This window comes from Macrobrachium nipponense, chromosome 4 (genome assembly GCF_015104395.2).
Source record: "Macrobrachium nipponense isolate FS-2020 chromosome 4, ASM1510439v2, whole genome shotgun sequence".
Classification (NCBI taxonomy): domain Eukaryota; kingdom Metazoa; phylum Arthropoda; class Malacostraca; order Decapoda; family Palaemonidae; genus Macrobrachium; species Macrobrachium nipponense.
Window position 1 is genome coordinate 49,889,615 of NC_061100.1, and position 26,370 is coordinate 49,915,984.

At 44.4% G+C, this 26,370-nt stretch overlaps 1 protein-coding gene across 2 annotated transcripts in view; it reads right to left on the reverse strand.

The window, feature by feature from the left end:
• The window catches only part of LOC135210924 (carboxypeptidase D-like), a gene marked incomplete at its 3' end in the record, with an annotated part of 572,526 nt that overhangs the window by 149,020 nt on the left and 397,136 nt on the right, over positions 1-26,370 (reverse strand). For both annotated transcript variants that reach the window (XM_064243890.1, XM_064243891.1), the window contains 2 exon segments: positions 23,575-23,697; positions 24,447-24,552. In XM_064243890.1, the coding sequence (XP_064099960.1) occupies positions 23,575-23,697; positions 24,447-24,552 (229 nt within the window).

The window sequence follows — 26,370 nt, forward strand, 5'->3', positions numbered from 1 at the left end:
GCGATTCAGTCCCGAAGGACGAATGCCTGACAGTCCAACCTGGTCTCATGTTACACGATCATCGGGGGTGTATCAACGCAACCGACTTCGTCAACAAGAAACTCAGGGCTACTAAATGTCGCCTGATCTCGCACGAGTGTCTGACTCCGAGAAAACAGGTGAGACAAAAAGTAGATGGTGAGCGAGTCACCAGATGACAGCAGACGATCCATCAACTAATTCCCTGTCCAGGACAGTGGAAGAAGCAGGAGTCGTCAGGACAAGCGAACCAGTAGCTAGTCCTAGGTCGGCATCGACTCTGGGAGAAGCGTAGTCGCCAGTGCCGACAACCCAGTGGCTGGAACCATTTCACACTGACAATGGAAGCAGCATGAGTTGCCAAGCAGTCAGTCCTTGTCATCAACAACACCTAAATACCAAACTACCTAATTCCCATTATAACTACGTCAAAAACTGCCAGGGGTTATAATACAAAAAACAAAAAATATATACAACAAAACAAAAATTAATGAATAATATAAAGGTAGCAACCAAACGTAAAACAGGAAGACTACCTAATTCTCCTGTCTGACGACCTGTCCTGCCATCACCAACGGGCCCAAAGAACGAAGGTTGCCTAGAACTAGAGAAATATCCCTCAAGTAAAAAGAGGCAAAAACAGAATTAGAACGCCAAGTCGCCGCCTCAAGCACCTTGGCGACTGAGACGTTCTTCATAAAAGCTACTGATGTAGCAACTGCTCTAATACTGTGTGCTCTCAGCGTCTGGTCTTCCCCAGCAGCCAAACCACCAGTTTTAACGATCAGATCTCTGAGAAAAAAGAATACACCATTCTTTGAAATGGGTCTCTTGACATTTCGGGGTGGAACAAACAGATGACGGGGACGACCCTGAATGTTCTTCGTGCGGCGTAAATAGCATGAGAGCGCCCTAACAGGGCAAAGAACTAATTCCTCATTTAAATTACTGACAAAGTCGACCAGCGACTTCAGTACGAAAGACCTGGGAATGGGATTATCAGACGATTCAGTCTTTGCGACAAATTCAGGAAGGTATGACAAAATCATGTCTTGTCCAGATCTGGCAACCAAAAAAGAGAGTGCTTGCAGTTCACCCACCCTCTTGGCTGTAGCCAGCAAGACAAGGAAGAGTGTCTTAGAAGAGAGGTCCCTAAATTTGGCAGAATTCAGAGGCTCAAACGGAGGGAACCTTAAGGCTTGAAGGACTTTGTTAACGTCCCATGTCGGAGCTAACACTGCGGCCTGGGTCGAGATAGGGAAAAAGATTGAAGTAAATCTCTAATGACATAAGATGAAGAGATCTCAGGGAGCCTTGCCTTAAAAACATAGGAAAGCATAGACCTATAACCCTTAATGCACGAAGGTGACAGGGCCCTGCCATGATGTAAATTAACTAAAAACTCTGCTACTTTCGGTAAGGAAGATCTAGAAATTGAATGTCCTTGAGACTTACACCGTCTGTAAACCGACCATTTAGCCTGATAATTTACTCTGGTTGATTGCCGTCTGGCAAAAGCCAACTGTCGCGCCACTCTGGAGGAGAACCCTTCGTGCTTGGAGAACCTCCTGACAGTCTCCAGGCATGAAGATGAAGCATGTGGAGCCTCTGATGGAACCGATGAAAATGGGGTTGTTTGAGAAGATCTGGTCTCTCTGGCAGGCGAATGGGGGGTTCCACCAGTGCTTCCAGAAGGCCAGGAAACCACTCCTTCTGTGGCCAGAAGGGGGCGATCAAGGTGAGATCCAGACGCTTGGTTGCCCTCACTTTGTTGAGGACTGACCTCACCAGAGAGAACGGAGGAAAAGCATAGGCTTGAAGTCCCTCCCAGTCCTGCAAAACAGTCTATCCCAGCACTCTGAGGAGTCTGGTAAGGGGCGAAGAATATCTGGCACCAAAAATTCAGTGGGGTGGCAAACAGATCAACTGTGACAGGCCATTTCTTCCTGAGGCTGTCGAAGACTTCCTGGCAAAGTGTCCATTCCGACCCTTGAACTTCGTTCGGTCTCGACAAGGCGTCTGCTAAGACGTTGTGATGGCCCAGGATAAACTGAGGGACCAACGTAATCCCCCGTCTTCTGCCCAACACAGGATTGATCGGGCTTCTTGAGTGAGAAGATCCGACTGTGTGCCGCCTTGGTTTCTTAAGTACGAGACTGCTGTGGTGTTGTCGACAAAGATCGCGACAACCGACTCCAACAGTTGATCCTGAAATGAAAGAAGGCCTAGGTACACTGCCCTTAGTTCCCTCCAATTTATTGACATGATCCTCTCCTCCTCTAACCAAAGGCCCGAAGCGGCTTCGGAGCCCAGGTGTGCGCCCCAACCTTGATCCGAGGCATCTGCCCAAAACATTAGGTCCGGAGGAACTGAAAGAAGAGATGTCCCTGACTTGAGGCGGTGAACTTGCATCCACCAACGGAGATCCTTCTGACATTGTGGAGAAGAGGCGACTATCGTGTCCTCGGACACGAAATCCCATGACTGGCGAAGTGTCCACTGAAGGGACCTCATTCTGAGACGACCTCCGGGAACCAGTTGGATGAGGGATGACAAATGGCCCAGGAGAGACCTCCAAAGAGAAACTGGCTGCGTTACAGAGGACAAAAATTCTTCGATCAGACTCAGAAGCTTGTCTATCTGTTTCTGAGCGGGAGAAGCCCTCAAAATCTGTGAATTCAAAACAATCCCCAGATAAGTCATGATCTGGCAAGGGATTAGAGTGGACTTGTCGAAGTTGACACGAATGCCCAACTCGACACAAAGAGACAGAACTATCTCCCTCGACCGGAGACATTTCTCTAGAGATTCGGCCTGGACTAGCCAATCGTCCAGATACCGAAGCATCCTTACATTTAACTGATGCAGAATAGCTGAAACAGGAGCCATCACCCGAGAAAAGACCTGTGGAGCAGTGGTGAGGCCGAAACAAAGGGTCTTGAACTGGAAAACTCCCGAGTCCATGAAAAACCGAAGGTAAGGTCTGCTTCTTGGATGGATGGGGATTTGCAGATAAGCATCCTGCAGATCGATGGAAATCATCCAGTCCCCCCTCCTGACGGATGAAAGAAGAGTCTGGACCGTCTCCATCCTGAACTTGGACTTTAGAATGAACTTGTTCAAGACCGAAAGATCTATGATGGGGCGCCAGGCACCCGAGGCCTTTAGAACTACAAACATCTGAGAGTAAAACCCGGGAGAAGGAGGAGCTCGCTCTATGGCATCCTTCTCCAAGAGGGCCGAAAGCTCCTTCTCCAAGGCTTGACCCCTGATTGAGTGAGGGGAATAACTGCTGAACTTGAGAGGATGATTGGAAAGTGGAGGTCTGGAAACAAAAGGGATCTCGTAACCTTCCTTCAGGACCTCCACCACCCAAGCATTCACCGCACTCCCTTGCCAAGCTGACCAATGGCAGGAGAGACAAGCTCCTACTGCGGTCTCCAGGCGAGGTGATGACTCCTACTTCCGAAAATTCTTACGCAGAGACGAAGAAGAAGAAGAAGAAGAAGGTCCTCCTGGAGGTTGAGCTCTTTCTCTGCCCTTAGAGCCACGCCAAGAACCTCTCCCGCGTTTCAAAGGGTGAGCACCAGAGGATGAAGTAGAGGCACCAGCAACCTGAGATGTACTCTGGAAAAAAGAGCCAGGAGGAGGTTGTTGGGCTGGAGCAGAAGGTACAGATCTGGTCCTAAACTTACGCTTACTCCTTGAAGGAACGGGAGGAAGACCAGAGGAAAAAGCTCTTGATAAGGCCCAGTGAGCTTGGGAAGAGGCATCACCTTGGTGTTCCTTCAAAACCTCAGAAAGCACAGACATATCGAAAAGGAAATCACCAAAAGGAGAAGAGGACAACAGACAGGTTCTCTGAATCTCCGATACAGAGGAGGGTAACTGCGACAAATACAGGTTACGCCTTAGAGAAACAAGAAAGGCCTGCATTGAAGCAGCAAGCTCGTTCTGATGTACAGAAGCGATTGAAATGGATGAGCAGAATTTCTCAAAAAGAGGAGCATCAGGAGGAACAAACCCGGAGTCCTTGATATACATTTAAAGCCCTCCGAGGACCCACATATTGAAGGATTGAGCTCCTTGTAAGGAGCTCATAACAGACTCCATAGCAATAAAATCTTCAATTGAGACAGAGACCGAAGCCTTAGAAGGCAAGGGTTGACTTGAAAGTCGGACAAAATCAGGATTTGGCTAGGGGGGTCGAGAGAATGAAGAATCATCCGCCACCTGATAAACTCCTCTCCAGTGTCGTAGAAGAGAAGAGAGCTTCCTCTTCCCTTCCCCGATCACCTTCAAAAGTTTAGCGGCAATGTCCGCCCTCCCTCTCGCGAACCTCTGGGCAAAGGGAAAACGTAAAAGTTCCCGTGACCGGGAAGGACCGTCAAGAAAAATCCCTTCTGTAATACAACGAGGCAGAGGCTGCTTCTGCTCTTTAGGCCTCGCCTGAGGAAGAAAACTCAAAATTAAATCAAAAAGTTTCTTGAATTCTACATCATAACATCCATTCGAGGGAACATCAATATCACACGAATCCGCGTCATCATCATCATCATCGTCAGATCCTAACTTAGAAACTTCCCCTGAAGTAAAATCCTGACGACTAGCTATCTTAGGCCTGACACTAATATCCCTCCCCCCTTCTCCTAAATAAGCACCCTTTGGCACTGTTACGGGACTAACAGGGGACACGTTGGGTAAAGATTCGTTAGGCACCTGCCCGGACCGGATCCCCCCTAGGCCTTCGCCACGACGGGGTTCACAAGCCGGGGTATCTGTCGCACCGTTACCCATGGTGCTGTCGACAGGTACCTGACGAGGAGCTGAAAATGAATCTAAAAGTGTTAGACATTCTAGTAAAGGCTTCTTGAAAATTCTCTGACAGATTGTTAAACTTAGCTGAAATATCTCTATCTAGACTAAGCTGTAATTTCTTAAAATTCTGTTTCCAGGTAGTTTCCATTGCCAAAATCTTTGAATCTATATCAGAAATAACTTCACTAATTACCGGTTGTACCGGGGGCAAAGCATTAATTAATTCGGAATTGGAGTCGTATGATACCGAAACCGAAGAGCCAGAACCATGAGCGCCCAAGTCAAAGAAATTGTTAGATACAGTTCTAGCAATCGATTTCTTTTTCTCCTTAACCGATCTTTTATGCTGCAAGATTGTTTGGCGTTTCATATAAGCAGTCATATCCTCGTCAGACCAGGGCTTACATAAGTCGCAACGATAAGTCAAGTCACAAACCTGTCCACGACAAGAGCTACAAATGTCATGGGGTTCATACTCCCTGCTACTCATCCTTGTCCCACAAGCCGGGCAGTTCCTGATGTTGCTGGCAGAAGGAAGCATCGTATTATCTTGGCAATCCATTATAGAATTGGACAGGTCAGTAGTTCCGGGTCGCGCAAAAGTTCGTAATTTAAGATAAGAACCACAGCAGAAATCAAAGTTAATTCACTATTTTGTGATGTAATGCGTGAGTGGTAATTCACATAAAGTCTCATTTAACAAATAATGAAAGCTTTAAAGGCACAAAAATGTTTAAGGAAATTTATAAAGAGCGGCCGTGATGTAAACAACACGAGCGCTCGTTAACAACTGATTTGAGGGAAGGTTTTATATCTGTCAACGACAGTGTTGCCAACTGGCGGACAGAATAGGAGGTAACAGGGTTGCCAATGTGGTAAATTTTGGTGTGGTTTTTGGGGATTTACGGCTAGATAAATTATAATAAGGTAATGTTTATTAATATCGATCTTTAAGAAGCTGTATATGAAACATCTTTTCAAGAGATGTTTCGACATCACCGATACCACAAACCTCACCTTGCGTGAATTTTGGAAGGAGCATTTCGATATCGTAATATGCATCCGACTCATCGACCAAGCTTGGCAGGAGGTTTCGAGGCGAACCTTGAATTCCCGTGGAGAAACTCTGGCCTGATGCTGTATCTGCCCGAGACTTCAAGGGATTCGACGTGGGCGAAGCTGGTGCTGCAGATTCAGAAACAGTTGACAATCCTGAAACTGTTTTGTAACCAGATCTTGACGAGATGGTTGCACTCAGCAAGTCCATGGGGCTCGTCGTCGACGAGGACGACATCAATGACCTTCTCGAGGAGCACCAAGAGGAGCTTACGACGGATGACCTGAAGGAGTTGGAAGCCATGCAACATAACGTCGTTGTTACGGCCTCTGAGAGGTCCGCTCCAAGTTCGATATTATGATAAACAAAAAAGAATTCAACACCAACAGTTGAAACTGGGGATACGAATATAGAAGGATACACAAACACAACAAAGGTTTATTTACAAGCTTACTAACAAAGATTAATGCAGAATGGTATCTCCTATTTACATAAAAAAGGCAAAATCTTACAATGCGTGAACTGGGGAAACGGTGAGGTAATGAAAGTACTTGCCGGCCAGTTTTGAGACTCAAAGCGATGGCTTCACAAAAGGAGAACTGCAATTGCAGACGACTTCTTGACTCCGTATTGCAGAAAATAATGTCTATTCTTGATACTTGAAAGGCAGGAACTTCTCAAAACCTCTCGCAGAACGTTTTTTCTCTGAAGTCTTGCTCAACGTCGAAATAACTCGGTCGTCCACTCCTGACGACAACTTGACCAGAATTCGACCAAACTTTCGAGTAACTTTTCCTCTCTGATCCTTCATATGTTCCTTCTTCTCTTATCTCTCTTGGATGATCTCTGATCACTGCTGCTGAGCTCTCACTGATCTCTCTGCTGGTCTCTCACTGACTATCTGATCTGTGGCTCTTACTGATGATCTCTCTCCCTCCTTACTTCGTCAGTCGTATTTATAAGGCAATCTGGGGGCGGGGCTACCAGCGAACATCACAGGCTCCCGAGATTACCGGAACTTCTAAGAAGGATCTGGACGAAGTATTACATCAGAAATCGCAACGTTCCTCACGTCACGTCGGCGCCTGTCAAGTTCCACAACACTCCTGCCGATTCTAGAACCATCATGAGAACAGGCACCTCCAACACATGCGCGAATGCCTCCTTGCTGCAGAACTTCTCGAAGATGCGTTTTTCTTTCCTTAAACTCATAATTCTTTGCTATGAAGCGATTACCATTACATGTCCCCACAAAACGAGAAAAAAAATAAAATCAACTGATTTTATTTTTTTCTAAAGAGAAACAAGAATTAAACAGCAGGGGAACAATTCTGCATAAAGCTTTAATCCAGTCAAACATACACGCTTCTCCGCTCACACACTCACTCGTGCAAAAACAGAAAACGGTCATTAGGCTACTCATTCTGAGAAATCTCTAGAGAGGCTATCAGCTAATACATTATCCTTTCCCCTTATATGAACTATATTCAGGTTATAGTCTTGTAATTCTAAACTCAACGCATTAGACGTTTATTCTTGTTCTTAAACCTCTCCAAAAAAACTAATGGATTATGATCAGTATACACAGTTAAAACAGAACTACTACGTGCGTAAATCTCAAAGTGTTGCAAGGCTGTAACTAAACCAAACAATTCCTTTTCAATAGTGGAATAGTTCTGTTGCGCTTTATTCAGTTTCTTTGAATAATAGGCAACTTGTTGAAGGCTTCCATGCACGCGACATCAAACACAAAACTGCGTCCTTCTTAAACAGATTAGTTATGGGAGCGCTTATTTCCGAGAAATTTGGTACGAATCTACGGAAATACGAAACCATTCCGAGAAATCTCATGGCCTGTTTTTTAGTAGTTGGGATTGGGAAATTCACGATAGCTTCTATGTTCCGATCCTTAAGACAAATTTTACCAAGACCTGCCTTATGTCCTAGATAAGTAATAAAGGCTTTCCCAAATTCGCATTTCCTTAGATTAAGAACGAGATTCACTTTGGTAAGGGCCTCCAAGACTCTTGCCAAAGTCCTTACATGATCCTCCCAAGTCTCTGAAAATATCACAAATTCATCTAAGTACACGACACAGTTGTTGATGCCATTTAAAACTTTATTCATTAACCTTTGGAAGGTACTGGCTGCGTTCTTCAAGCCAAAAGCCATAACTTTGGGCTCGAAACTACCAAATGACGTTATAAAGGCGGAAATTTTCCAGACTTGTTCACATAAAGGTACTTGCCAATAATCTTTAGCCAAATCGAGCTTCGAGATGAACTTGGAATTTCCGATTCTATCTAAGCAATCGTCAATCCTGGGTAAGGGAAAATTACTTTGCTTCGTTACACTGTTTACCTTCTGGAAATCAATGCACAATCTATCTGATCCATCTTCCTTTTTCACCAGAACTACCAGGGAACTCCATTCACTCTCGCTAGGTACTATCAAATCATTATCTAGCATGTAACTAATTTCCTCCCTCACAGATTCTGCATTTTCTGGGCTCAGACGATATGGACTTTGCCTAATGGGTTTCGTGTCCTGCAACTCAATACCATGTTCTAAAACATTGGTTAGGCCTAGTTTGTCACTAATAGTTTCCGGATAATTCACTAAAACATTACGTATTTCCCTCACCTTCTCCTTTTCTAAACCCTGATTAAAAACTTAAAAATTCTTAAGCACCTCGGAGTTTTTCCTCAAAACTAATTTCTTTCTGGGACACCATTACTACAGGCACGGAGCGTTCGTTATATTTCTTGAGCAAATTTACATGCAGCCACTTTGCTCTACGTTTACCCATATCTATTGAATAATTCAAATTCCCCCTCTTCTCTAAAATTGAAAAAGGACCTTCGAACTTATACAATAAAGAGGGACCTTCTTTCTGGACTAATACTAAAACTTTATCTCCTACACAGAGATGTCTCTCTTTTGCTCTAAGATCATGTTTCCTTTTAGTTTCCCTTTAACTCTCCCTCTCGTTCTCCTTTGCTAGTTGCCAAGCATCTCTTAAACTGTTTTTATAATACTCTAGATTAGTGATGTAGTCCTCACTACCTTCTTTATTCATTAAGTTACATTTTAACATTTCCAAAGGACCTTTAGCAGTGTGACCGAAAACATGCTCAAAAGGACTAAATCCTGTAGTGTCGTTCGGTGCCAACCTTAAAGCTAACAGTACAAATGGTAACTTTTCTTCGCAGTCGTGTTCAAAGTTCTTACACAATTTCCGTAAACAACTCTTTAACGTTTGATGAAATCTCTCCTCAATGCCTTGTGATTCGGGATGTTAAGGTGTGGAAGTTACGAGTTTAATGCCTAACTCTTTCATTCTATCCTTGAAATATTTGGATAAAAAATTACTACCATTATCACTCTGTATAGTACGAGGCAGACCAAACTTAGAAAAATAATTTAACAATCGTTTAACTATGGTCCTTGCGTTACAGCTTCTTACGGGTACCGCCTTGGGATAGCGAGTTAGTCTATCAATGATTGTCAACACATATATATTCCCTCCCTCCCTTCTAGGCAAAGGTCCAACCATATCAATAACTATGTTCTAAAAAGGTTCGCCTACCGAAGGAATATTACACAACGGAGCTCTGGGAATTACTTGATTCGGTTTCCCGGCAATTTGGCATTCATGACAGCTTAAAACATACCTCTTTATGTCATTTTTCATTTTAGGCCAAAAGTACGCCCTACTTGAAAGTTTTATTTACTCCTAAATGTCCTTGCTCATCATGTGTTAACTTCAAAACTAGTTCACGAAACTTCCTAGGAACCACTAATTGTTCGGTGATTTCCCCTTTACTACCTGACTTAGGTCGAACATAAAGACACAAAACTTCGTCCTTTAAACAAAAAGTTTCCTTACACACATCATCGAGATCATCATTCAGCTCACATTCAAAAATTCTGGTTAGTGTCTCATCCTCTCTCTGCAACTTGACTAGCTCATCCTTATTCACGAGGTTAGTGCCTAATTCATCACCGTAACTAGTACAAGATACCGGTACATTTACTACGTTACCCTCGACAGCTACACCTTCCGTTTGGCTATCACTGTCAACAATAGTCAGTTTTTTCAGCCACACTCATGTCAAAATCAACCTCACCACCTCTATCACACTCGTTCGAATCCACGAACTCACTCTCGTTTGAATCCACCAACTCACACTCGTTCGAATCCACAAACAAATTATGACCGCAGTCTACATCTGTATCTAAACCCGACCTAGTTACTACCATTTCAGGCACTGAAAGTAAATTAGTGATAATTTTAGAGATACGGCCCTAAGAGAAATTGCAAATTAGTGAAATTTTCTGTGGACATGTTTTCAACAATGTCGTTCCGGCTTACGACGATTTTCATGTTACAACGCGTCTTAAGAACGGAAACCCCGTCGTAACCCGGGGACTGCCTGTAGTCACTTTTACTCGCATTGCTATTACTAGAACTGAAACCTTTACTGTTTTGTACTCTACCAGACGAAGGATCATTTCGTTTCTTACTAAAACTCAAATCATAAGTTAGACTACTTTCGTCAGCTAACCTAGATGCTCCTGCAAAAGATACATTCTCGCCTATCTTCTATATAAAGGTTAATCTCAGGGGATACGTTATCTTTGAAGTTTTCTAACAACACTAAGTTCTTCAAACCATCAAAATCATCAATTTTAGCAGAAGTTAACCAATCAAAAAACAGCCTTTCTAACTTCTTAGCGTATTCTACATACGTAATATTTTCGTCCTTTTCCAAACTTCTAAATTTCTTACGGTACACCTCCGGTACTAACCTGTACATGCTAAGAACAGTTTCTTTCACAATATCATAACATCACATTCCCCCTTAGACATGCAACTATACACAGTAAGCGCCCTACTACTCAAAATTGACTGTAAATATAAAGTCCACATTTCTTTAGGAGAACCTACTCTTTCCATTAACTCCTCAAAACGCATGAAATATTTAGTTACATCTTCCTCATCAAACTTTGGTACTAATTTCAGCACTGCACCATGCCTAACCTATCCGCCTCGTTTTCCTTCTCGCCTGTTCGACTGTTACGAGTACTTTCCCTTAACCGAGCAATTTCCAACTCATGCATACGTTCTCTCTCTCTTTCTTCCTGCTGCATTACCAACATTTCTCTCTCTTGCTGCATTTTAATTACTTCTCTCTCAGCCGCTCTTTCATCTCTCTCATACTTTTCTCTTTCTTTCTTTTCGACATACTCACGGAGATCATTCCCCTCTAGACCTAGAAGCTTACCCGACTCAATAAACTCTTTCAGCATCTCACTCATTCTGGCTCTTTCTATATTCTCCCTGTTTCAAACTGTTAAGTGCTGAATATTACTGGCCAAGGTCGCCACAAAATGTTACGGCCCGTGAGAGGTCCGCTCCAAGTTCGATATTATGATAAACAAAAAAGAATTCAACACAAAGGTTTATTTACAAGCTTACTAACAAAGATAAATGCAGAATGGTATCTCCTATTTACATAAAAAAGGCAAAATCTTACAATGCGTGAACTGGGGAAACGGTGGGGTAATGAAAGTACTTGCCGGCCAGTTTTGAGACTCAAAGCGATGGCTTCACAAAAGGAGAACTGCAATTGCAGACGACTTCTTGACTCCGTATTGCAGAAAATAATGTCTATTCTTGATACTCGAAGGGCAGGAACTTCTCAAAACCTCTCGCAGAACGTTTTTTCTCTGAAGTCTTGCTCAACGTCGAAATAACTTGGTCGTCCACTCCTGACGACGAAATGACCAGAATTCGACCAAACTTAGAGTAACTTTTCCTCTCTGATCTTTCATATGCTCCTTCTTCTCCTATCTCTCTCGGATGATCTCTAATCTCTGCTGCTGAGCTCTCACTGATCTCTCTGCTGGTCTCTCACTGATTATCTGATCTGTGACTCTTACTGATGATCTCTCTCCCTCCAACTTCGTCAGTCGTATTTATAAGGCAATCTGGGGGCGGGGCTACCAGCGAACGTCACAGGCTCCCGAGATTACCGGAACTTCTTAGAAGGATCTGGACGAAGTATTACATCAGAAATCGCAACGTTCCTCACGTCACGTTGGCGCCTGTCAAGTTCCACAACACTCCTGCCGATTCTAAAACCATTATGAGAACAGGCACCTCCAACACATGCGCGAATGCCTCCTTGCTGCAGAACTTCTCAAAGATGCATTTTCCTTTCCTTTAACTCATAATTCTTTGCTATGAAGCAATTACCATTACAGTCATTCAAGAGGAGTTCTCTAGCAGCAGTGAGGAGGAGGACGACAACTCTGACAACGGCAGAAATTAAGGATGCTCTAGCTGCTTTTCATAAGGTACAATCATTCGTAGAAAAGAGACACCCCGAAAAGGCTTACACAGTTCGATAACGTTTGCCTGAGTCGTTTCAGGAACATTGTCAAAAGTAGGCAGAAGCAATCTTCCTTGGATAGGTATTTTTTCAAGAGGCCTTTAATAGGAGTAGTAAGCAAAAAGGAAGAACCAAGTGATAATAAAAAACATTAAGTTGAAAGTGGTGAAGAAGTTGAAATTTTGTATTAAAAAAAAAAAAAGAAAAAAAAAAAAAAAAAATATGTAAAGTATAAAAAAGTAAAAAGAAATCTAAAAGAAAAAAAAAAAGGCAAAAACATTTTTTTTTTTAATTTTAAGTTTTTTGTGAAGTTAAATGTTACAGTTTGGTTAATGTGTTTCATAAAGTTTAGTTTATGTTTTCCTTACATTTTTTTATGTGTTTCGTAAAGTTAAGTGTACGTACGTATCTGCCATTTGTCCTCCTCCTCTGTCGCCACTTTCGGAGATAGCCTCACTCGAAAGGTAAGCTTCCACATTTTACTACGTATGGTACGTACAGTATTTCTTGTATACCATGTACACTAATACACTTTATTTACAGGTATATTAGCAGTACGCATTAAGTTAGGTATTGAATGGTCCAAATTGTTGTAGTATTTCATTGTTTATAGGTCAATTTAGCTTTATTATGAAATTTACTGGGGTGTTTTTGGAGGGAGTGGAACGGATTAGCCATTTTACATGTAAAATGCAGTCCAAGATACGAAAAGCTCATGATACGAAGGCCGCCTCGGAACAGATTAATTTCGTATCTCAAGGTACCACTGTATATGATATTGGATTGAAAATGTTTGTCAGTCATAATGGGAATTCTGTGTACAGGCAGTCTGCGGGTTACAGCATGGGTTCCGTTCTTGAGACGTGTTGTAACCCGAAAATTATTGTAAGTCGGACATCATAAAATATCCTAAAAAAACCTGTTTTAATGCTTTGGGTGCATTGAAAACTATGTAAACTGAATTCTTATTGCATTTATCATCCCAAAAACCTTCAAATATTGATTATTTGCATTTCTGGTGTCATATTTCTTGTGCCAGATGAGCGTTGTAGGTGCCGTGACCCTGGAACATGTGTCATAACCATGGAAATAATTTCTGATGAATATAATTGAAAAGCGCCTTAACTTCGAAACGTCGTAAGCCGAACCCATCATAACCCAGGGACTGCCTTATCTAATTACAGAATATCTAATGATATAATATGCAAAATATTGTCGAAACTGCAACCTCTTATATCGCTAATTGGCAACTCAAATCTTTTGCTGAGAGGAACACTCAACGACGCCTTGCAGCTCTCTCATTCAAACTTGAATAATTTATGGATGCAACATAACACGACATATTCTTCATTTTCTCTTCACATATTACACGCATCCAAAATCTGAAAACACCAGCGTATTCAGGGTGAATTTTTTGTATGAAAACACAAGTTTCATTTTATCTTGATCGCGTTAATGATGCAAAATCCAATGCTAAGTAAAAACAGGTATAAAGAATTAAATGCTTCTCTCTTCACTTTTACGCGTTGTAATTCCTTTATGTTTTATCTTATTGATTTCAGGAAAAGATGACTTAGTTGAACAATTAATTCCGAATCCTATGGTATTACCTAAACTTTCCTATCTTGAGCAAAGCGCAAGATAATTGAAGAAATATAAACCCATTGCTTTCTATGCCACAGACGAAAATAATGAGACTGAGCAAGCGGCCTACCTCCCGGTACCAGCCAATCAGAGGCCGCCAAACAAACGTCTCGTAGGCACAAGAATCTACCTTAAATGAATCAACTATACCTTAGTAGTACACAAAATACAGTACTGTACCATCACAACTTGACAAACACTCTAGAGGTCCAGTTATCTGAGAAGTAACAAAGTCTGTTACATAATAGCAAAGCCGTCATTTGAAAGGTTTCTAGATAGTATTTTACAGCTAAACTACAGTTCTTTATGGTTCCTTAACTACACTGACCTATGTTATACACCTAACATTTACATTAAATTACTCATTTAAAATGTACAAATTCTAAATCACAGCCAAGCAAATTCTTATACAGGTATTCTCCTACTTATGATGGGGTTAGGTTCCGAAAAACCCATCGTATGCCAAAAAAATCGTATCTCAAATATAGCCTAGCCTACACTAGGGTAATCAGTACCACCTTTACATATATGGTAGCGTACCCTACACTACACAGTATACTTATACATATACGGCATAGTAATTATTAATTTCAGCTAATTCACTAGGTTCAATGCATATTGGCTCATGATAATTTAGTACTAAGAGAAATTGAATAACATTAACACGTTAGCCTAGTGTATACGATACCAGACTCAGATTTGGACCGATATCGGCATAATTGAGCGATACCTATCAGGGTTCTGATGCCTACATTTAACTATGGAATAAAAACATAACGAATATGCATCTTTTTCCGCGAATCTTTTAAAAATTATACATTACTCTATCCTATTATATTTTATGTATGTATTCTCATATTATGTACTGTATCATAAAATACTAACAAAGCAGTCAATGTTTTGGTTTAGAAATCAGCTGATGGTGAATAAGAGTTTATTTCGTCGTATTTAACTCAATTCAGAGCAAACTGTTTTGCTTCTAGTTAGCATAAAAGAATATCTAGATACTTTACTTATATGAGACAAGGTCATCTTTTCGTTATAAGATGCGTTAATTTTAAGTTGAAATATGAATTTAATACGTCTCGTTAGGAACTAAAATGACAATTTGTCGAAAATTGCATTTTTCCTAACTATACAAACCTGAGGTCCTTTAACAATAGGAAGTAGCTAGCGGCAGCTGGAACGGTCGTAAGCTTCGAACAAGGGGAGAACGGTAGTTAACTGCTTGTCCGATCGTCGGGCGGCTGGGAGGTAAACAAATCACTTTTGCTTTTGGCCCATGCGAAATACGCAGAGTGAGGGGTGGCATGAGGAGGGACTATATGTAAAGGACCTCAGGTTTGTATAGTTAGGAAAAATGCAATTTTCGACAAATTGTCATTTGTTCCGATACGTAATACAAACCATCGGTCCTTTAACAATAGGAAGACTCACTTCTTGGTGGGAGGAATCTGAGTCTTTTGATGAACAGACTGGTGTTCGTCCATCCCTGGAATGCCTCCCTGGTCGTAAGAGCGAGGGAGGGATCCAAGCCTCTGTCCGATTGATCGGGGTGTGCACCGCAGGATCAATGGTCAGACCTCTGGGCCGAGTACTAAGAGAGAGGCAAGCGTATCTCTTCGTACCAGCATTGTAAGAACTTGTTCCTGTACAGGAGCAAATATAAAGTCATGGGTTTGTCTCATGTAGGCATCCACTTCCTCCCCCTTGTAGGAGAAAGTGCTGGATATACGCTCCTATCCCTAGTTAAAGGGATAGGATGGAGCTCGGTCGAGTAGCTTACCTGCATCTGACTCCCTTCCAGCGTGGTGACGACCGTATCCCTCTGCCCACAGGTAGAGGTAGAGAAAGATGGTGAAGAGAAGCCAGTCTCACACTCATTCGCACATTCATTCTCCCAGTCATACCAGGAATCGATGCTGTTCTGCCTGCTCGGGTGCTGGGTAAGCTTACACAACGTGTTGAGCAGCCACCACAGGTCCCAAGGAAAAAGAAAAAGTATCCAAGGACTTGTGGGCAATATCCCGAAGGTAGAAGGACGTGAAGGTGGTCTGGTTGGCCCAGACACCTGCCTTCAGGACCTGCGCCACGGAGAAGTTCTTACGGAACGCTAAGGAGGGTCCGATACCTCTGACTTCGTGGGCTCTCGGTCGGAGCGTACGGATGTCGTCGCTACCATCAGCCTCGTACGCTCTCCTGATCACCTCACGTAGCCAGAAAGAAAGCGTGTTCTTGGAAACTTCTTTCTTGGTAACCCCAGTGCTAACGAAGAGGCGTCGACACTCAGGCCTGAGGTGTCGAGTTCTCTTCAGATAGCGCCATAGCGCCCTCACAGGACAAAGCAGCATCTCATCCGCATCGTTATCGGTGAAGTCCAGAAGGGAGGGGATCGTGAAAGACTCGAACCTGTCGTCAGGGATCGACGGATTCTGAGTCTTGGCTACGAAGTTCGGGACGAAATCGAGCGTCACAGATCCCCAACCTCTGGTGTGTTTAACATCATAAGAAAGACCATGTAGTTCCCCTACTCTCTTCGCCGATGCCAGGGCCAGCAAGAAGAGGGTCTTGAGGGTCAGATCCCTGTCTGACGACTCTCGGAGTGGCTCGAAGGGTCTTCGAGTCAAACTCCTAAGGACGAGAGTCACATCCCACGCAGGGGGCCTGAGTTCCCTGGGTGGGCAAGACCTTTCGAAGCTCCTCATTAGCAAGGAGATCTCGAACGAGTTCGAGATGTCCAGTCCCCTCAGTTTTAGGACGAGAGCCAGGGGGGCTCTATATCCTTTAACTGTGGGTACTGAGAGGAGCTTCTCTCGGCGAAGAAACACGAGGAAATCCGCTACCTGCTGAAGAGTGGCTCTGAGAGGAGACAGACCCTGTCTACGACACCAACCACAGAAGACGGCCCACTTCCCCTGGTACACAGCTGCAGAGGACTGTCGGACGTGTCCAGCCATCTCTGTTGCTGCGCTACGAGAAAAGCCTCTCGTTCGCAAGAGATGGTGGATAACAGCCAGCCGTGAAGTTGAAGGGACTGGACTGCTTGGTGGTACCGTTCTACGTGTGACTGGGCTAGAAGGTTGTGCCAATTGGGTAGCTCTCTCGGTGCGTCCGCAAGAAGAGCCAGCAGGTCCGGATACCAAACGGCTTGAGGTCGTTTGGGAGCCACCAGGATCATTCTGAGATTGGGAGTGACCAGCGCTCAACTGATCACTTTCCGAATCAGACAGAAGGGAGGAAAGGCGTATGCGAAGAGGTTGTCCCAGGGGTGTTGGAGAGCGTCCTCTGCAGCTGCCCATGGGTCCGGCACGGCTGAAAAGAAAACCTGAAGTTTTCTGTTGTGCCGGGTGGCGAACAGGTCTACGACCGGTCGCCCCCACAGGTTGAAGAGCCTTTCCGCCACGTCTTGGTGTAGAGACCATTCGGTCCCTATCACCTGATCCCGACGGCTGAGCTTGTCCGCTACTACATTCCTCTTGCCTGGAATGTAGCGTGCTGACAGCTCTATCGAGTGAGCCGTGGCCCACTCGTGCACCTGCACCGTCAACTGATGAAGCGGAAGAGACACTAGCCCCCCCTGCTTGTTGACATATGCCACTACTGTGGTGTTGTCGCACATCAACACCACTGAGTGTCCCACCAAGCGGTCCTGAAATTCTCGGAGAGCGTTGAACGCCGCCTTGAGTTCCAGGACATTGATGTGAAGGTGCTTTTCGTGATGGTCCCACACACCTGCAGTCAGCAACTCCTCCAGGTGTGCGCCCCATCCCTCGGTCGATGCGTCTGAGAACAGAAGCATCTCCGGGGGGGGGAGTGCGTATGGGCACTCCTCTTAAGAGGTTCTTGTCGTCGAGCCACCAGGCTAGGTCCTGCCTCACCTTGTCCGTGAGAGCCACGGGAAAGTAAGGAGGATCCTTCGCCTGAGACCAACTCTCCCTTAGCCTCCACTGGAGAGACCGCAGGTGAAGACGCCCGTGAGGGACTAACTTCTCGAGTGACGACAGATGGCCGATCACGACTTGCCATTGCTGTGCTGCCTGTTCCTGCCGAGACAGGAACCGGCCGGCTGCCTCCCTGAATTTGCTGATACGCAAGTCTGCGGGAAAGACCTGCCCTGCTACCGTGTCTATCAGCATACCCAGGTACTTCATCTTCTGCTTGGGTTCGAGATCGGACTTCTCGTAGTTTATCACGATCCCCAGATCGCGACAAAACTTGAGGAGTCGATCTCTGTCCTGCAGCAACTGCGAGCGGGAGCTCGCCAGGACCAGCCAATCGTCGAGATACCTCAGAAGACGTATCCCGTGCGAATGGGCCCAAGCTGACACCAGAGTGAACACTCGCGTGAACACCTGTGGGGCGGTTGACAGGACCGAAACAAAAAAAAAAGTGCCCTGAATTGGTACACCGTCCCGTCGAAGATGAAGCGGAGGTACTTTCTGGAGGACTGATGGATGGGTATTTGAAAATACGCGTCCTTCAAGTCCACTGAAAGCATGAAATCGTTCCCCCTGATCGAGTCGAGCACCGAGCGTGCCGACTCCATCGTGAACCGCGTCGTGCGAACGAAGCGGTTCAGGGGAGAGAGGTCTATCACCGGACGCCAGCCCCACGATGCCTTCTCCACTAGGAAGAGGCGGCTGTAAAAACCCAGTGATTGGTCCTCCACGATTTCTACAGCTCGTTTCGCCAGCATGGTCTTGATCTCCTGTCGAAGAGCGTTGTCCTTTGATGATCCCCGGACATAGTTTGTAGGTGGACCGGTTTGGAGATGAGGGGGGGCCGAGACTCGAAGGGTAGTAGATATCCCTCCCGAAGGACGTCTACTATCCAGTTCTCGGCGCCGTAGCGCTGCCAAGTTGCCCAATGGCTCGCTAGGCACCCCCCCACTTCTGGCAGCAGGTGAGGGGGAACGCCGTCCCTAGCGTTTCCCACCTCGTTTCGACTTCTTCCCACCACCTCCTCGGGGAAAGGAGGGCTGGGAGGAGGGCTGGTTACGGCCTCCTTTAGCAGACGTCGAAACAGCAGGAGTCTTCACACGGGGTTTGGACGGTGCAACCGTCTTCGCCGCCGTGGAAGCGCTAGCTAAGCTCTTTGGCTTAGCCGCAGTCGCTCGAGATTGCCCAGTAACCTTCGAGACTGCCTGGTGAACTAAGCGGTCACTGTCATCAGTGCGCCGCCTTTCCACCGCAGCGTCCACCATCTCTCCGGGAAAGAGCTGGGGAACTCCTAATTGGTCCATTGCGAAGCCCGAGTGCCGCCTCACGCCCGGCCCCCTTGGTCACTCGGGTAAGGACTGCGTCCCTATGTCGAAGAACCAAGTTGGCCCACAGGTTAGCAGTCTGATGGGCGAGGTAAGAGATCGCTCTTCCTCCAGACTGGCACAGTCTCCTGAAAGAAGCGTCGTCTTCGAGAGCAGAACTCCCAGAGCCGGCCGCTACTTTGGATATTGTGAGGGACCACAAATCCAGCCAAGAGACTGCCTGGAATGCTGCCATAGCGGTAGATTCCAGGGCAAGTGCCTCCTGCTGCGAGAACCAGAGGTTCTCCGACAGGAGCTGCTGCAGGGACACACCTGGAGTCAGCCTCGCTAACTCCGGGTTAACCTGTTTTGGCAGTATCGGGTCTTCCGAAGGCACGTAAAATCGCCTCTGACGCTGTAGAGGAGGAGGAAGCAGCTTAGAAGACCGTCCGGATTTCAGCGAATCCTCCCGTCCTGAGACGAGATTCTCGACTTGATCCAGGACTGAGTCTGCAAGCTCCGATCGCGGCAACCCCACCATCATTTTGGGTTCCTTCTTAGGACCCCAAAATGACTCGAGCCGGGACGTGGGCTCTGCCGGTGGTAGCGGCGATCCTTCCGCAAGGTCATTATGCTGACGAATCAGCTTAATGACTTCTGCAAAATTCCTCTGTATCTCGGGAGTAACTGCGTCTTGCGGAGTAGGACCGTCCAGTCCCTCCAGCAAGAACAGATCCCGAGATACTCCTCCTTCAGAAGGAGGAACAGCGGCAGACCCCTGACGGTCACCTCCAACTACTTGCGCGTATGTTCTGGTCGGTCCTAGAACCGTGCCTGATCCATACGGCGTCATAGCGGGATCGCGAGCGGCGCACCTCTCGCGATCACTCCTCGGTACCTCGCTCCTCCCGGTGTAGCCCGAGGAGGTTGAAGGTACGGGAGAGGCAGACTGACAACTTCCCCCCTCGCTCGCTGGCAGGAACCAGCGTGCGTGGGGGTGTGCTGCTGATCGTCAACCCGCGGTGGCGATCGAGCAGCAGGCCTAGCCTTGCCGCTCGCCTGGGGCGAGAGGCTCGGCTGAGAACGTTGACGCTGATCTCTAGCGTCAGGCGAGCTGTTGCTGGTTACCGTCTCCGCCCGGTCCCTATGGGAGCGGCGGTCAGGTGACCTGCTAGGCTCTCTGTCGCGGCGAGACCGGCCAGCGTCCTCTCGGCGCGTCGAGCCGCTGGTACCAGCCGTGGCTGGTACCGACGGCCGCGGGGACCCCTTCCTCGCCTCAACCCGTGGCTGGTCAGCGACCGTCAAGTCAACCCGAGCAGCCAGTTGGTCGCTGCGAGAGCGTCCACTGGCCTGGCGAGAGTCGTGTGCACGACTCTCGCCAGTCTTCTGCTCCGCGCCGCGGTCTTGACGGCGAGCGAGCTCGGGCGTCAAAACTTTGGCTGGACGGTCTCCCGTGGAAGAGCGTCCACTCGGTACTTCTCGCGAACGAGAAGCGGCCGAGACGGATCCTGATTTAGCGGCAGAACCGCTAACACCAGGTGAGGACGTACCAGCCGAGGCTGGTACACCTCTGGTCCCCGTCGTCGTCTTCTTTGCAGAGGAAGAGACGGGCCCCGTTCCCGAAGGAACAGGAGGACCAGCAGAAGAGCTCCCCGAATCGCCTGAGCGAGACGGGCCCTTAGAAGATCCCGAAGGAGTCTTCTTAGGGGGGGAGGAGGCAGCCTTCTTCTTCTTCGGCTGGTTAGCCTTAGAAGTCGAAGGGGAAGAGGAGGCAGCAGACGACGAAGAAGACGACGAAGACGACGACGACACCTGCCTCTTCTTCCTCTTCTTCTTCGCCAGGCTCCGCAGGACAGACGTCAGGTCTTCCATCCAGGAGGGAGCCGGGGCAGTTGCCGAAGCAACAGGGCCCGACTGCACCTGTCCGGAAGAACCTGAGACTGTAGCAGCACCACCAACAGCAGGAGCGACAGGAACAGGTCCAGGAACAGCAGGAACAGCAGGTACAGCATCTGAAATAAAAGGAGCAGCAGGGACAGCAACAGGTACGGCAGGCACGGCAGGAACCACAGGAGAGCCAGGCGTCCTGTCGGCAGCTACCGTCATTCTCGGCACTGGCGGCAGGTCTAGGGGGGTACTCTTAGGGCAGCGGAAGTCCGGGGTCGGCAACACAAAGAAACCAGGTGGCGGTGGCACCGTCCTCTTTGGTACGGCAGTAATGGGTTTGTGCACCGCAGCCGTAGGCGTCACCGTCATTACATGCGGCGTGTACACAAGATGCGGCGGCATGTCATATGCTGGTGTTGTTATAGTGGTAGTGGTAGTGGTCACCACACCATGAGTGACCACTGCCGACCCCGCCAACCGCTCAATCAACCCCTGAATACTTGGCACTCCCTGCAGTCCCAGCGACTCCCACACCTGTCCAAGGTCGTCCTTCGCTGGTGGCACATCTGCGGAAGCAACAGTCGGGTTAGTAAGAGGGGTTCCCTCGCGCCTGGGGGGAGAAGAACCCCACCCAGAGCGGACGGAAGACCCCGAATACAACTGGACGTCCGGGTAGCGGGCGCCCTCCTCCACACTCGACGGATCGAGTGAGGAGAAGGACTCCGCTACCCCCCCGCAGGGGAAGGCGCGAAACGTGGGGGCTGACCGGGAGGCAGGAAGGAAGACGAAGTGTCAGTTACCAAAGGAGTCACTGGAGAGCTTTCCGATGACTTCTTTGGAGGCCTAAGTCTCTTCCTGCCCTCGTACAGAACCCACTGCGCCTCGGACCAATTCATACATGTAATACATGGCTCGTTCCGGGAGCATTCTCGCCCCCGGCAACGAGTACAAACCTCATGTGGATCCACGTCCACGAATGATCTAAATCCGCCGCATCTACGCCCCTCCAGCCCGGGACACACTCTACGGGCGACTGGGGGGCGCGGCGAAATCTCCATTTCTTGATCACTCATATTGATTAATGAATAAAGAAATGTACAAGTACTTACAATTCATCCACACTCAACTAAACCAGAAAAGAGGGCTGAATACTCAAAGCAAACGACAAAAGCGGGCAGAGCGATGACGAACACGTCCTATCTCCACACGGCCGAAAGCAAAAGTGATTTGTTTACCTCCCAGCGCGACGATCGGACAAGCAGTTAACTACCGTTCTCCCCTTGTTCGAAGCTTACGACCGTTCCAGCTGCCGCTAGCTACTTCCTATTGTTAAAGGACCGATGGTTTGTATTACGTATCGGAACAATTATGTTTTTTGTTAACAGATTGCTTTGTAGGCATATTTATTGTGTAAGGAAAATGACGTGATTCCGTTTGATTTTCACTTGATTTCTTCATGGTACAAGCTTTATTGTTATTTATTTTTATTAGCGTGAAAAGAGCAGTAAACGGTATTCTTTCAAGACCTGAAGTTTTGATTAAAATGATTCCCTCTCAGCTTTATCTACAGTTGTGTTTGATCGGATAAGTTTACAGGAGTTTTATCTTTGTTACCGATGCACAATAACAGTCATTAGCAGCTTGAAAAATGTTCTCAGATTCAGCTACAACTTTGTTTATATTTAACAGTAAGTTTCTTTGCTGATCTTTGATCTATAGTGAACAAAGTTATTACCTAAAAACATATCAGTCCTATTATACATAACGTCATTTATAACATAACTGCATAATTGTTTACTATCGTATGATGGTTGAAATACAAGCCAAATGTATTTTGTTATCCAATTCGGTTGTACTTAGCAAAATGTTGTTTCTCATTCAGTTGTTCATGGCTGTACACATTTACCAAACGAGTAAAACGTTAAAACAAAACTTTCATAATTCTCTTTTGTTGTTTTTTCTTAACTCATTTAACTAGAAGATGGGATAAAAGAAGGCTATTGTAATTTGGTCTCTCTCTTGCTGCCTGGTTGTATGATGCTGGGCTGCACCCATTACGAGCAAAATTTAATATTGTTGTATCAGCATTAATTGCTAACCACATCGTAAAATCGGATTATCGTAAGACAAATTATCGTAATTCGAACACTACCTGTAAAAATAATGTAACTGATCAGTAGAGAAGCCTGTAAGTTGCAGTCTTGTTAAGCAGAGGTGTTGTGTTACTGTATTTGAGAACAGACCTCATAAATTGCCCTTCATATTGGAAAGGAGGTAAATATGAAGGTAAATGCTTGCACCATTTCATATTTTGGAAAGTTCAAATTCTATAACACAGAAGCAATCCACTCAAATTCTGTAATATGTATTATGATCGATCCAAAACTTAGTACAGAAATTTAATGTGCAAAATATTACACAAACTCATTTTATTTAGTTACTACTATACATACAGAAATTATTTAGCTACTTCCTGAGAAAGATGAGTATCAACATATCACAGATCTTACCATTAATGAATCCTTTATGTTCTTGTAGACATAATCTAACAGAGAATTCTTATAGACACCAATTACTTGCCCATGAATTATACCAGTAGGAGCACCTTTGTTGAGTGCTGTGCAAGGATTATTCTGAAATAAACAAAATATAATATATATAAACTTTTCAGTACAAGATACCTAAATATAAAAGTTAAGCCTTAAGAACCATGGAAAAAAATTTATCTTTTGTGAAATAAGCAAATACCTAAGAATGGACAGGAATATTCTAGTCACTGTCAACACATAATAATACCCTTATGTTCACATCTCCCTTATAAAAAGCAATAATAATATCTAAAACAAGCAGCAATTTTCAAATATAGAGAGTATTTGTAAGGAAGAAGAATAGTTATAAAAATATAGGCTTACCTTACTTCTGACATTAACAACAGCCTATAACTTAAAACCTTTTATTCATCACATAAAATATATGCAAAATTTAAAACCTATGATGGAAATTTACACACTGAGTAATAACTTTAATGGTAGACATGAAAAAACTCTCCAATCACTATATATGCAAATATAAATACTATGTACCTAATTACAAATTTTATAAAATTTCCAGTTTTATGTAATACTTTATTAATTTTACAAGCCCTAGAATGTTTTAGTGGTATACAAAACTGGTTAAACAAAACTTACATCAATCAGAAAAATTAAGTTCTAATGATACCTTTTTATGTTACTGTACACAGATTTAATTCCAAATTTGCAGAAGCCAATGTATTTTATGGTCATAATACTTTTACGCCATAAAACACATCAATAACCATTTTCAATTACACTATATTTTGACATCCAACTAGAAAATAGAAGCTTAAGATTCCTCCACATACATTCATCATGGAAGGGTGAGTGCGCGCATATGCTTCTGTGAGGATCTGGAAACGAGCTTCATCAGGTGTTGTAGGGGGAACTGCGGATGGATTATCCCACGGGTATCTGTAAACAATAAATAATGTAACCATTAAAACAAAAATATTTTTGATAATCTTACATTTAATTATTTTTTATAATAATACATTTAACCCTTTGTGGCTGGATGACAATACATATATATAGTACGTACCGTATATACTCGTATAACACGTGATCTCACATATCGTGCGACCCCCAAATTTTCACCCTTAAAAAATTATTTGATCACATATCACGCGAGTTAAATTTAGAAGACCAAATAACAATAAGCTAACCTCTTTTCCTCCCCTTTATCAATTCCATTTTTTAGTTAAGCTAACCCTTTTTCCTCCATCTCTTTATCTATCCCATTTTCTAGTTAAGTTTAAAAAATAAAAGAGAATGCCAAAAGTATTGTTGGTAATGTTATGCTTGTTTGGAAGACGCATACAGCCAGAAACAGCTGATTTGCTATGAACAACCGAATCCGATAACAAGTCTTTTTGCTTGCATTTCAACCATTGTACAACGGTAAAAAAATACCGTATTTATGTTACAAATTATGTTAAGGAGAATAGGACTGATATACTTTAACATTACTTAATCCTTACTCGATATGGAGAAAAGATCAGCAAGGCATATACGGCTAAATTTAATCTCTAAGTTTTAGCTGAAGTTGAGGAAAGAATGTTGATCCGCTAATGACTATTATCATGCATCAGCAATGTAGATGAAATTCTCACAAACTTCACTCTAGCCCTTAAACGCCGAAGCGGTAAAAAAGAATTGTCTCCCGTGTGCCGGAGGTGTTTCGGAGTGAGCGCGAAAGCGGAAAAATTATTTTTTTCAAAAAAACACACCGTGCTTAGTTTTGAAGATTAAGAGTTCATTTTTGGCTCCTTTTTTGTCATTGGCTGAAGTTTAGTATGCAACCATCAGAAATGAAAAAAAATATCATTATCATATATAAATAATGCGATATATGATAGCGCAAAAACGAAATTTCATACATAATTGTATTCAAATCGCGCTGTGCGCAAAACGGTTAAAGGTAACAAGTTACTTTCTTTTCGTTGTAATGTACACTAAATTTCGATCATTTTGGTATATAACACATTGTAAAACGATAAAAGCAACACAGAGAAAATATTATCACAAAATGATGCATGAATTCATAACGAGCAGACGTAAAAAAATACTTTTTTTAAAAATTCACCATAAATCTAAATATTGTTATAGAGACTTCAAATTTGTTTCAAGATGAAGTTAAATGACGGAATATTACGATACTGTAAGAGTTTTAGCTTACAATTGCAGTTTTTTACTATTTCGGACGAGTTAAAGTTGACCAAATGTCGAAATTTTTTTATAAATTTGTTTTTATATGCAATTATTTAGGAAATTAGGAAAGCTACAACTTTCAAATATTTTTCCTTTTATTCTACATGAAATTGCGCACATTTTCATATATAAAACTCTATGAAATGCCTAATATGAAACGGAGAAAATTTTCCGAGAATGCGATGTACACATTTCGGAGATTTGTGTCGGAGAATCCGTGCGCGGAGGGAAGGAAAGTTTTTTTCATAAATTCACCATAAATCAAAATATTGTGCTAGAGACTTCCAATTTGTTGCAAAATGAAGGTAAATGATTGAATATTACTAAAATATAAGAGTTTTAGCTTACAATTGCGTTTTTCGACCATTTCGGTAGAGTCAAAGTTGACCGAACGTGGTTTTTTTTCTATTTATCGTGATTTATATGCAAATATTTCGAAAATGAGAAAAGCTACAACCTTCAATTATTTTTCGTTGTATTCTACATAAAATTGCGCACATTTTCATATATAAAACTTTATGT